Source organism: Lepisma saccharinum, chromosome 11, assembly GCF_977018435.1.
Source record: "Lepisma saccharinum chromosome 11, izLepSacc3.1, whole genome shotgun sequence".
Taxonomy (NCBI): domain Eukaryota; kingdom Metazoa; phylum Arthropoda; class Insecta; order Zygentoma; family Lepismatidae; genus Lepisma; species Lepisma saccharinum.
In genome coordinates, this window is record NC_139239.1 from 52,884,196 (window position 1) to 52,898,333 (window position 14,138).

Sequence of the window (14,138 nt, forward strand, 5' to 3'; positions counted from 1 at the left end):
CAGTCAAAATGTAACAAGCAAATATCGCAACAATAAAATGGAAGTAAAAGAGAATGATGCATATGATTGGAATCGTCCTTGTACTTATGACGTAATAACAAGGAGAAAATTATCAATGTCAATTGTTTGACAGCTATCTGGCCCATCCACACTATAAAGTGCTACTACCACATTTTTTTTACTTGTTTTAATTTAAATTAAACGCCGAAGTGACCGTAAATTCGACAGTTGTAATAAATTTTATGGCTGTGCTCCAAAAAATGCCGGGACCGATGAATCGCTACATTTTCAATTAGGCTATCAACTTTTTAAAAGCATTCAACCATAAGCGATATTCCAACATATTTTATTTGGACAAGAGTATGGGAAGGGAGGGGGGCAAAGATGCTTGTTGTTTATCATGTTAAAGAAACATTTAAACGAACCAATGATCTTTTGATTCATTTATTTTAAAGGAATAATGTAATATTTTGTCTTGTGTTGCCAAGCACTTGCTAGATTTTCAGATAACTCTTTTGGAAGTTGGTCCCAAAATCTTGCACGGATATGTATTTTTGTTAGGCTATACAGTTCATGTTCAATTATTATATTAATCACTGCCCAAATTTTTGCATTGCTTACATAATGAGTTGTCCGGGAATTAATATCATTATCATAAGTTTCAAAGCATGACTTGCACTCTTGTAACATTCAAAATGCGAGCTTTGTTGTACCCTCTTTTTGTGTGGTTATTTTTTCAAATAAGTACTAATTTTGATGTTTAAAATCTTCTATTTGCCTCAGTAGCACCATATGCACTCATTTGATATGCAAGCATTTGTTTGTTTGCGTATTTAAATAAATGTTTGTTTACCAGATTTTTCTTTTTTGGTGAGGCCTATCAAATCAAACTTTTCCTCTGTGTGTTACTTCTAGTATTTAATCACTACCAAAGTAAAAAATAATGTTTGGTGTGTTTCATATGATGGCATTTGGTCTTATTCACTGAGGTATAATCTGGCAACACTAAATTCTCAGTTTGGCGACTATCTTGACGCACCAGGAGGCAAATGGCGCATAAGCTGGGTGCGAAATCACCCCCACCAACAATATTGGCCTCAAAAATCCTCCCCCCAAAAAATTCAGGGGGACGAAGAGTTTTTGTTGTAACAACGAGAGATAAAGATATGGTCTCAAATATTCTTTGCTAAGGATAATACCGAAAACACACGCAAAGTATAAATATTTATATCATATAATTTTATATATATATATGTGTGTGCGTGTGTGTGTGTAGATTAAGATCTCCTTCCCCCACCAGTCTTCAATGATTTCGCATCCTTCGGCATAAGTATCAATTTTTAGTTTCAAAGTCTATTTCAAACAGCTGTCACTTCCGGTTTTTTGTTCATTTATTGTGGCGCAAAAAAGTTTCTTATTTGTGGGGCACAATGTTCAACCTACACACAACAGCATAATATGAGTGAATATGTCCTCTTCAAAAGCCTTAAAACCATTTGCCACAACCTTTGAAAACCAGTGTAAAAATAATGACAACATGGTTAGGGTGTACTGTAACCCCCACCCCCAACAGTTCGTGCGCCACTGGCTTGACTTGTAGCTTTAGCCCTATTTTTCCTTCTGTTTCATCGACCAGCTGGCGTTTAAGTGGGTAGTGCACAGGCTATTCCAAGCAACTTAACGCTGCAAGAAAGTGGGAAGAAGAAAACGTTTCGTAATCACCTTAAAAAAAGCTTTCAGAGCGGCTCGATATAAATTCTCTTCTACTCGAGAACCTGGAAACAAAGGAAAAACGGAGAGAAGAAAAGTATAGCTGCTGCCTTAAGGACTAACATGGAAATATATCAGCCACGTGACCTCCAGTTGCGAAACAACTTCGATCGATTCTTTCTCTCGAGTTTTCGGGCGTCTAGAGCGGGATTCGGATACAACGGGGTCCCTGGGGATCCTTGCTTCGTTTAAGTTGAAATCGGATGGTGGATATTCGGCTGTCGCCATCTTCTTAGGTCGGGGCATGAGAATAAATAAACCTTTCCTATTGCTTTTTCTTTCTATAAAATGGGAATATATACTCTGTCCCAACTATCTCTGGAGTAAGCAAACGAAAACAAGTCTCTGCGCAAGTAGTGACGCGAGACGGCTCCACCAATGAACACGTGAGAGGGAATGGGGTTGCGTGGAGGAGGGAGGAGAAGCGACTGCAGTTACCAGCCTCAGCAGCATCGTGTACTGCTTCGCCTGCCCACTCGATTTCCGCCCCATCTCTGCCGCTATGCGTGGCCTTGCTCTGAAGATATCTGAGACAGAGTATAGATGTCACCATAGATCAGTGTTTCTCAAACGTCGGGCCCCGACAATTTATACCGGGCCGTGAGAAGTTTGCGACTTGGCAACCACCTGTAAAGATGACCATTCTTTCGAGTTTGCACTGCGATATTAGAAAATGCTTTCGCGATATAGCGGTGTTGGATCAAACAATCTAACCGGGGTGCGCGTTGCTTCCAGTCTTCAGATTTCGATGTTGACGGACGAGCACAACCGTCAATTTAGTTTGTGCTGCAATTTTCATTAAAAAATTTACCGAAGTGAAAAATTCCGATTAATTGGAGTTGCAGTGTTCCTAAATGGAACATACCAATAAAAATCAGCACTTACCAAATTAAATTAACGATACTGACCAGAGAAAATTAAAAGATTCCTTTGGATCATGTCGTTGTCAACTGATTTAAACCAAATTTTATATTTGGCAACAATCCTAGACATAATCGAAGTAATGCTCTCTGTGGTTATGTAATGCTTTATTTATTAATACAAGGGCAAATATTGATTAATGTATAAAGTTATAAAAATAAAAGCTACCGGGGCATTGACTTTTAAAAAACTAATTTACCGGGTGAACACTCCAAAAGTTCAAGATCTCATCTTGGTACTACCAGTGGCGCAGGAACGTTTTTCATTTGGGGGGAAGGTACAAAATTCAACCTCCCCCATATATATGTACGTATACTACACACTATACCAATATACCTACCTACCTATACCTAGGTATAATATGAAGGCATGATAAATTTTAGAACAGCACACACGAATTTCCTGTTTTTTAATGCAAAAAATTTACATAAATATTTTTTATTTCTTTGCTTTTGTTAGAATTTATGGTTGCTTAAAAAACACAAGTCCAGATAACAATTCGGAAACATATAATGCTCTGGATCTTGTTCTGCGCTCATTTTGAATTTAACGGAACGGAAAATCAGGAGTTCGAAATGTGAAAATTGCAAAGGAGGATACATCTATTCATTTTAATGCAGTGTGAGATTATAGAGAGGTGACGATTCTCCCCTCCTCTATCTTGAGCCGTCCCAACCAGGAATAATCAATAATCTCCCACCCACTGGATATACAAAGTATATTATTGAATATATCATACTTATATACTTATAGAGTTCCACTTCAGTTCAGTTCATTTTAGCTACATATATTTCATATCATTTCATATTCATTTCATATCTCTAAACAATTTATAGCAGATGTGTGCCACATCCAATGCCTTTTAGAAGCCATATATTCGGTATTTTCTCAGACATCTAGAGGGCGTTGTAAAAAAAAAAAAAACAGGGTTAAGATGGTTCCGAATCAACTCCTGAGAGTAAGAGGTCTAATTTTGGAATACAAATTAATATTTATAATGTGAAAACTACTCCTTATATTGTCTCGTAGTGAAGCTCAATCGATAGACCATTGATCCCAGATTTTATTAGCATTTGACAAAGCATTTATATATATTTAGCTCTAAGGACGTTCTTCAAGCACTGAAAGTATTATCATTACAAATACAAAACCGAAATCCTTCAGATCTCAGAGCTAGCAAGGAAAACCATATGTTCGAAAGTTCTTCTTTGTTTTCAATCTTTTGTGGACAATATGAAAAGCCGCCCAAGGTATATTTTCGTATGTATTGGTATTAAATGCAGATACATGCGTGTGTTTTTGGGTGGTATGTCAATTTCTAGTTTATGTGAAAAAGTGAACTTTATAGTAAGCAAAAGCACGTGCGTGTCACAGTTAAAGATTTTCGCATCTACAAAGAAAATCCAAAACACGTTACCATTTCGCCGGCCTCCGTGGTGGAGTAGTTAGCATAGCGTGCTACAACGCCACAGGTCCCGGCTGCGTATTTCACATATGCACATTGAAATAGAGATTGGGGGCGTGGCTTGTAATGGAGACATTTCTGGTTGGCTGGTCTATTTTTTTCTTTATTGAGTACTTCTATGGCGTGCCTAACAATTGACTGCAGGCTTGAACTTGTTGAATGATGTAAACCACTTATATTTTCCTTTTTCATCTATTTTCTACTTTTTATACATTGCTTTGATCTTTTCTACATCATTCTATTGTAGTTCACTTTCACTAAATCCATACTTATATCCTCCAGCGATTTATTTATATTCCTTCACCTTGTGCTGCCATCTATTTTTCTTTTTTGAAACTCCTCTCTTTTCATCTTGTGATGTTGTTTCCAGTATGTAATATCTGATTTGTAACAACTTTTTTACAAAACAAATAGCATCGCGCTTATATAGTCGAAATTAAGGTTTTGGCGCTACTCAAGGTTTTGACAGATTTTTAAAGTAAGAATTAAAAATGTTCCTTGTTTGCATCTGACGAGAAGCATAAAATGACCCAATATATTAAATAATTGTATAAGAATTTTCATCCAACGCAACATTTTAAAAATTATTGCCTCTTTTATTTCCAATAAGAAAGTCTGTTCGCTTTTCGAGTATTGATTACTATCCGATTGCGTTGTATTTTTCCCACTAGATGGTTCTGCTTGTAGTCTGTGGTTTACAGAAAGTGTTCGCACAAGTCAATGAAATAAATGCCAGTGTCCTATCCTGTATCATTGAGGCAGTCTGCTAGCCAATAGGGAGCATTCATACACAAAACCACGCCCCCAATCTCTATTTCAATGTGCACATGTGAAATACGCGTCCCGGCTTCGAATCCCAACCTGACCATAGGTGTTATCAATGTTATCATATTATCACTCATCATCATCATCGCGATTATCTATGCGAAGTAAAATAAACCAAATCAATCAATCAAACATTACCATCTCACTCAAAGACCTTGTGAATCCAATCAAAAATTTACCAATATCTACAGCTGAATGTGAAAGCGGGTCCAATATCATAAACTCACCTTAACTGATTAGAGAAATCCTTTATAACTACTTTTCCTTAGACCCCTAGTGCATTGCTTTTATGCAGAAAAAAATTCAAGAAATTTTATCAAGTCTAAGTATCACAGTGCCCTTGACAAGCCAACTGGCAAAATATAGAACCTGCAGTGAGTCTCATTTATCTCATGCATTCATCTGACTAATGTTATTTTCTTACAGTTTGACTTTAGACTTTAACTTAAAGTGTGTTTCATTCGATATCAAAATTAGATTTTAAGCAATTAATGTCCAGTTCTAACTATACCTAATACAAGGTAAAAATAAGTTTTACCCCCTCTGATAAAATCACAAATTACACCCTGTTTTAATGTCTAGGAAACATTTAATTTCACCTAGGAATGATATCGGGATGAGACGAGTCGAGAATTGTCAGAGCCTCATCTAATCTCCTGTGTGGTGAGGTCCTTCTCGTTCTTGTTTGTGCTTATTTTTGTTTCGGTTTCCACTCAGAACTTATGAAAACTTATTCTAGATTCACTTTATGCTCAGATCGGCTAATCAGGACTGGATCTACAGTTTAAAGTGGAATCCAAAGCACTGTGCATGTGGGACCCCTTAAGGCGAGATACCTCATCCTGACCCACGAAATGTTTAGTTTAATCAACACGTGCATTGTGTCTCACCACTCAAAATTTCACAACGTACAATATGTCATGAAAATGAAAACTTTTCTTAAGAACGTTTTTCTGCTTTTCATCTTATTTCGACGCTGTGAACCGTCGAAATACGGAATTGTATCCTGAATAGATGAAACCGGGCATCACGGGTCGCAATTGTTACTAATCTATTAACTTTGCAATTACAGTAAACAAAATATATAACTTATTTGAAAAAAATAATAAGATATTCGCTTGGCATGTCTGGATAAGAGAGTAATTTAATACTAGAGTTTCGAACGAGATCGTCTCGCTTTGATTTTGCAGAGATTTATTTCAATCCCGTCTCGAAATTTGAGAGGAAACAGACTTTTTCTTGTCTCTATTTTCAAATAATTCCTTAATATATATATATAACAGGTTTAAGTATAGTTTTCCTAACACCTTCTTACCAAGTTATGAAAATTATTGGTGAGAGGAGTACATTGTACCCCCAAGTTGGTCGGTCGTATCTCGTTTGTGTAAGTATTTCATTTCGAAAAATTCCATTTGAAAAATGCATATACTCATGATGAAGATTTGTATCTTAGCTTCGAATCGACGTGATCACTTCTTTAGAAAACTGTACCCCCCTCCCTTATGCAAAAGACAATTCGTCTGGAGCGTGATTTTCTGAGAGTAATCTTTATCTGATTCCATCGTTTCACACAGTTTATAAGCACAATGTAGTAGAATAAGTATACTATGGTTTAACTTTGTGAGGTAAGAAATATAATGCTTTAAGTTATAAACAATATAAATATTTTAATTGAGCTAATTGAAAATAGGTTCTTTTAACAGTAGCACCTTGCTTGATTTGGTGTTTTAAGTCCACTTATACACAGTAAGGCTAATTGGAACTCGACCTACAGTTTAAAGTAGAGTAGCACCTTGCGTCTGTCACATTATCTAAGGGGGGTACAGGGGGTACAATTGAATTTACGGATTTAAGGGGTACAGTACCCCTTATAAACTTTTGGGGGTACAGTACCCCTTATAAACTTTTGAGGGTACAACGTACCCCTGTACCACCCGTTCCTGCGCCACTGGGTACTATCATCCCTACCTGCGTTGATTTGTTAGGGGTGCCAAACAAAATCTTTAAAAACACAACAGAAGTATTTTTTTTTGTACACTGAGGATCTATCTGGGGAGAGCTTTAACAAACGATTACAGGAAAGAATCTTACTACCTTGGGCCTCTCCCTTGAAACTTTTCTGCATCCACCACTATCCCCAGGACTAACATTCTCGGGAAAGTTGAGTGTTGTACCTCCGTACTAAATTTCATGATTTTCCGTCATCTGTCTAAACAGTACCATTTGACAAGGTCTGAACTTGCTGTTTTCATGTTAAGAGTCCACAGCTTGACGGCAGGAAAAATGAAGAAAAGAATCTCATAATTTACTGGGAGAAAAAAATCACAATGCAAAGCCCACAGCAGCGCTCCATTATCATTTGAAAATGTGAGGAAACTCCGGCTTCCTTTTATATTCTTCCTCAGTGCTCCCAACACGTCAACTCATACAGTGGCGGAAGGCGAAAAAACTTTTGACAAGTATCATGAATAATTCACGAATTTTCACCTCGTCTTCCTCTACAAAAACAAAAGAAGGTGAAGGGAAAGGTATAATCTCCAACCTGGTCCAAGAACTTTTTCCCCCCCAGTTTTTTCTTGTCTATAAAGAGTAAAAAATAAGTTTGCTCACTTTTCAGCAAACAACATTTGGTTATTTTTGTTGAAAAGTTCAACCAATAATAACTGCTTCAGCAAACTGATCCAGATTCCTTCAACAGCATTTGATGATGCATGTTGTCAATCATGTCAAATGCAACACTGCTTCACTGTTTATAGGAAATGCCATCCTATTTTCGTCAGCGGATTCGTCACAACAGATGTTTGTGTGAGAACCTTTTCATTGACACTGTAGTATGCAGAATCCATTCACGTTTTACACATGTACGAGTATACTCACATGGTAAATTGAGGGGACCAGATTGTAATTTACCCCATTAATTTCATTCACCACCCTACAAATAATAACTGCTAGAATCTCCTGAAAAAATAAAAATATATGTATTGTTTTGACAGGGCAATAGCCTGAGGGGGTACAGCAGTATGCTACTATTCAATATTAAATGAGATCATTGTAAGTAATATAGCATTTGTAAAGGTGTTGTGTTTTATTGAAGAGGGCAATTTGACAGGAAGAATGTGGTATGGAGTACTGAAGATAAAAGCTATAAATAGGAGAGGAGGTAGATTGCAGAAACCTGAAGTATACAAGATGGTTGCTTGATAATGAGTTGAGTGCATCACATGTAGTCTTTGATTATATATTATAAAGTTAATATATTTATTCATTAAATTTTTAGTTAATATAATACTCCACACTAGCTACTGACCTGACTACAAGATCACGATTTGCAAAAGAATATATATCCTATATATACGTATATTATTTTCACTGTATTTGAAATAAGACAAGATTCTAATTTCAAGTTTCTGAGAACAATGGCTGCACACCTATCATCTTTCAGAAGCATCTTGCTGTCTACACACCACATTCTTAAATCAAGATTTGTAAATATCTGATAAGAAAAACATGGTTCCCAAAGATCTAAAAAGAGGTCTTGAGTTTGATTCCTAGTCATGGGCGTAGTTTGAGCTTTTGCTTTGGGGGGGGGGGGCAGACTCGGGGAGAAGCATATGATTTTATAAACTAGGGGATATTCAATAACCCTCAGGTATTGAATATCCCCTAGTTTATAACGGGTCTGGAGACCTTCCTCCGGAAATTAAAAAAAAAAAACAACTTAAAAACACTGAATTTTAGGCCTTTTAGATTTGAAAATGTTAAATTTCCTCGCTTAAGTAAACAAATATTAATTCGTATATTGGTTCTCAGTTTTAAAAGAAGCAAAACAGTACGATTATTGCATTTTGCATTTCATTAATTTTTATTGATACAATACTTGTATTACTTTTAAAAAGTTATGATACAATAGTAAGCTTCAGAGATTTTAGAAAAATTAAATTGAAAAGTTCTTTTGATGCTTCAGCAGTAACTGTTGATTGAACACAAAGTCATTTTACGTTTTTCTTTCTTCAAACTGTACACATCAATCAAATCGTCTAAGACCCGCTATTGCAGCGCAATATCCGCAAATGCCATCATGCCAAACGTCAAGATTTGCGGTATGGCTTCATAACAAAAATGTAGTAACTGAACTTAATCATGTGTTATTTTTTACCCCCCTGGCCCCTCCAGAACTCCGCCTATTACCAGTAGGTCTCAACCAATTACATGTTGATCCAGCTTTGCAGAAACAATTGAGGAGCTACTTGAAATTGAGTAGTAGCGTCTAAAATGACAGATATGAGAAATAATGGGAATGAATCCAATGTGAATTCATATTAATATGTCAGCCAACAAAAGCATAGGTTGAATTTATTTTTGGCTTATTTGCAATAACTCTGTAGCAATGTATGTGTTGCTGAAAGCAGAAATCTCCTTCATAAAATGAGCACGTAAATATTGAACAAAATTGCTGATATTTTCTTCTCTTTTGTAGTTTGACTGCTTTACGGATGAAGCTGAGGTATGTTTTCTTAATAACAATAGTGTTTAACATACTTGCTTATATGTGTATTTAAAATATCCTAATAGATGTATGTATTTGCACAAAAATATTCTACATTAGCATTTACAAAACATTTCTTTTAAAGGCAAAAGTCATTGTTGAGCTGCGGTAGAAAAAAAATTAATTATACCAGCAAACTAATTATATACTGAAAACTTTTCCAAATATGATTTCATTTAACTTACGTTTTTTAGCATTGCTTTTCTGCTGCTTTCGGCTAATCACGATGATGAGTGATGATATGATGAAATTGATGAAAGGATGCTCACAAAGAACACCCATGCCTGGCCGGGAGTCAAACCCGGGATCCCTGGCATTGTAACGTGCTGTGCTAATCACTCTGCCATGAAGGTCGACTTTTCCAAATCTGAATATAGAGACTTTTTAACTTCTATTGTGCTCCATGTAGTAGCTTCTGGAGTTTTTGTGTGCATGAATAGACTGATTGCATTATATTGTGTGTAAATATATCACTAAAATGTTCTCTAATTTACATTATATTTTGTGTAAATACCAGGTGTCCGAATTGAAACGCCCTAATTTTAAATACTTATATTAAACATAATATACAGGCAAGAACAGTGTTGTAGGTGGTATATGGTAGCTTAGCTGTGGAAATTTTAAATAGGTAATGAATAGTAAGCCCAGGGCGAGCCTCAGCTACTGGGTGGGTCGCAGGTGGCGGATAGCGAACGGCCATCAGATATGGTGGTTAGCTGCGAATAAGGAAATACCAAATAAGCAGTCCCGGACCGAGGCGGTAGTGCTGTTGAGGTCTGGGGAGGAAGGTTTATGGCAAGATCATCCTCATAAAATCCCAGAAAAGCCCTATAACAGCACTACGACATGGCGAGAAAGTGCCGCCATTAAATAAGCACTGCCCCTGCTGCCTTGCAGGGAGGAGAGGGATCTCCAAAGGCTAGGGGAAGGTCACCCCCAACAGAAAACCAAAGGGTGGAAGGAACTCTTAGGCATAGAGAAGCCGATCCTTCTAAGGGGAGTAAACCCCTATCAGAAAATCCCAGGTCCTCCAAGGAAGTGGAGGTTGGAGCATAGAGCCCACAAAAGAAAGGGGAGAAACCACCAAACCCCATTGCTGGCATAGCAGCAATAAGAAGGCAGCCCCTTCACTATGCTAGGAAGCTGCAGGCCAATCACCTACACTTCTTAAATAAAGATGATTAAAAGAAAAGACAGAGAGTTGGCCGGACGGATCTACAGGAAAGATAATTGGCGAGGACTAAGGTATACGACTTTTGGAACTTGGAACATCAGAGGCCTTAACGGAAAAGAAGTTGAAATAGTAAAAGAAATGAAGAACACCAAAGTAAAATACTTAGCCCTAACTGAAACCAAGAAAAAGGAAATGGAGAAATTGAGTTAGATGACGGATATGTACTGATATATAGTGGAGTACCGAGAATGGAAAGAGCTAGAGGAGGGGTGGCACTTCTGATCCACGAAGAAAAGAAAAACAATATAATAGATTGGGAATTCATAAGTGAGAGAATAATGATTGTTAACATTAAAGAAGAAGAAGAAAATATAGTAATGATAATAGTTTATGGTCCAAATGAAGATGATACAGTAGAGAATAAAAACATGTTCTATGATTCACTACAGAAAATCATAGATGAAAGAAAGGAAGAAGTATTGATAGTAGGAGATCTAAATGGAAGAGTAGGAAACAATACGGAAGAATGGAGACAGGTAATAGGACAACATGGAGAAGAGACATTAGATGATAATGGTACACGAATCTTAGAATTATGTGTAACAAACGACATGGTAGTGGTAAATACTAAATTCCCACATAAAGAAATCCATAAATACACCAGGGAAGAACCAACAAGAAGGGAAAAATCTATAATTGACTATTTCATAGTAGAGAGAAATACAATGAGAAAGATAAGAGATGCCAGAGTCAAAAGAGGGGCGGAAATTGGGAGCGACCATAAACTATTAATAATGGAAAGAGTAGTACAAAGAAGTAGAGTGCTAAAAACTAAAGGAAAAAGAAGACAGGAAAAGCAAAATAAAATAAGAATAAAGGCATACAAATTAAAAGATACAAAAGTTAAAGAAAAATATCAGCAACTAATAGAAGCAAAGATACAAGAGAAACATGAAAAAGAAGAAAGAGATGTAGATAAATTGTGGGATGAATTTAAGAAGATTTTGCTACAGTCTGCAGAGGAAAGCTGCGGGACAACATACATTGGAAACAAAATGAAAAGAACGGCATGGTGGACAGATGAGCTGAAAGAAGAAGTCACGCATAAGAAAATACTGTGGAAAAAGTACCTATCAATTAATGATTTAGAAAGCTTCAAAGAGTATAGGAGGCAAAGGGATATAGTTAAAAAGAAAGTGTTAGAGGCTAAAAAGAACTCGTGGAGAAAATTTGGGGAAAGTATGGAAGAGAACAGCCGAGAAAATCAAAAACTATTCTACAAAGTTTTAAAGACCTTGAGAAAAGATAAAGAAAGCCCATTAAAATACATAAAAGGAAAAGATGGTAAACTAAGAACAAAACCAGAAGAAATCATGCAAAGATGGAAGGAATACTTCGAAGAATTGCTGAAGGATGAAACACAAACTAACAGGACGGAGGTTCAAACAGGAAACGAAAGAACAGAAGATATAGAAATGGAGGATGAAGAAGAGGAAATAAATGATATCAAAGTAGAAGAATTAAAAGCAGCATTAAAGAAAATGAAGTTAGGTAAGGTAAGGCTAGTGGACATGATGGTTTAACACCAGAAATGCTTAAATACATGGGAAATGCTGGAGAGCAACTGTTTTTGAACCTACTGAATGTTATATGGGAAAAGAAAACTGTACCGAAGGAATGGGAGATATCAGTAATAATCCCAATCTTCAAGAAAGGGGATAATAGAGAATGTAGAAACCATCGGGGAATCTCATTGCTCAGTGTGCCAGGGAAGATATATTCAAGAATCCTGGAGAATAGACTCAGAAAATATGTCGAAGAGCAATTGGAAGAAAGTCAAGCAGGCTTTAGACCAGCAAGAAGTGTACAAGACCATATTTTCACCCTCAAACAAATAACAGACAAGACAATAGAATACAATAAAAAGGCACATGTATGTTTTGTAGATCTACAAAAGGCTTTTGATAGAGTTCCTTGGAATGAGATATGGAAATCTTTAGAGAAGAAAGGAGTGGATAAAAACCTAATAAAAGCAATCCAAAATTGGTACAAAGGATGCAGATGTTACGTGAGGACGAGAAACCACCAGTCAGAGGAATTTGAAATAACAACAGGAGTTAAACAGGGAGATATACTATCACCATATCTATTTATAATACTATTAGATGAAGTAATAAAGGAATGCCATATAAAAATGAAACAATTTCAGGTAGGATACTGGAATATGAAATCAATTAAACTAACAGAGCTCATATACGCTGATGATATTATACTAATAGCTAATACACAGGCTAGTTTACAATATAATCTAAATATTCTTAATGAAGAATTAAAGAAGAAGAATATGGAAATAAATACGGAGAAAACTAAAACAATGATAATCAGCAGAGAAAAGACAAACCATAAGATAAAACTGAATAACGAAACTTTAGAACAAGTGACAAATTTCAAGTATCTTGGAGTAATTATAAACAGTCAAGGAAAATAAGAGGAAGAAATAAGAGATAGAATCATGAAGACAGGAAAGCTATATCAAATGATAAACCGAGGATTTATAGGCAAAAAAGAAATATCTACCCAAACAAAATTCACTGTATACAAAACAATTTATATACCAACACTTACATATAGCAGTGAAAATTGGACATTGACTGGAAAACACCTGCAAAGTGTACAAACAATGGAAATGAGGTATCTTCGAAGAATAAGTGGGAAAACCAGGAAAGATCGGATAAGGAATCAAACCATTCGGCAATCTTTAAATGCTCAGCCACTACAAGAAACAGTTGAACGTAATCAACTTAGATGGTTCGGCCATTTGAGCAGAATGAGTGAGACGAGACTGCCAAAGCAGATATGGGAAGCACGTCCACAAGGAACAAGACCAAAAGGAAGACCAAGAAAGACATGGAATATGAGTGTCAAAGAGATTTTGGAGAAACGAAGCATAAGATGGAAAGAGGCACAGGAAAAGGCGATGGACAGAAACGTCTGGAGAACTCTCTGTAACCCCTCGACACCGGCAGGTAGAAGAGGACGCAACTAAGTAAGTAAGTAATGAATAGTAAGGATTCATTTATTTTGTATCGTTCCGGGGGGTAAAAAGTGAAAATGACAACCAATGCTGAAAAAGCGCAAACTGTGTGGTGGTATGCAGAGTTGAGATCCATTATTGCAAGAAATCCTTTCGTACACAATATTTGGGAGAGTAATCTCACGTGACGCCGTACGAACGGATTTCTTGAGACTGCGTGCAAATGCATCTGCAATGCGCTGAACGTTTTCCTCTGATGTTGGTAATCGGCCACCATCACGCCTCTTAGCGACAGATCCTGTCTCTAGAAATGCTGCTTTCCACGCCTTAATTCTCTTGGCATTGGGAGGGTCTCTCCATCGTTGAACTGCAATAATGGATCACAATTCTGCATACCACCACA

At 36.6% G+C, this 14,138-nt stretch overlaps 1 protein-coding gene across 4 annotated transcripts in view; it reads left to right on the plus strand.

The window, feature by feature from the left end:
* The window catches only part of LOC145995253 (uncharacterized), a 39,198-nt gene that overhangs the window by 15,207 nt on the left and 9,853 nt on the right, over positions 1 to 14,138 (plus strand). For 2 of the 4 annotated variants that reach the window (XM_083131825.1, XM_083131823.1), the window contains exon 3: positions 9,459 to 9,485. The exons of the other annotated variants lie outside the window; for them this stretch is intronic. In XM_083131825.1, the coding sequence (XP_082987951.1) occupies positions 9,459 to 9,485 (27 nt within the window). The remainder of the gene's footprint in view (positions 1 to 9,458; positions 9,486 to 14,138) is intronic. 4 annotated transcript variants of the gene reach the window in all.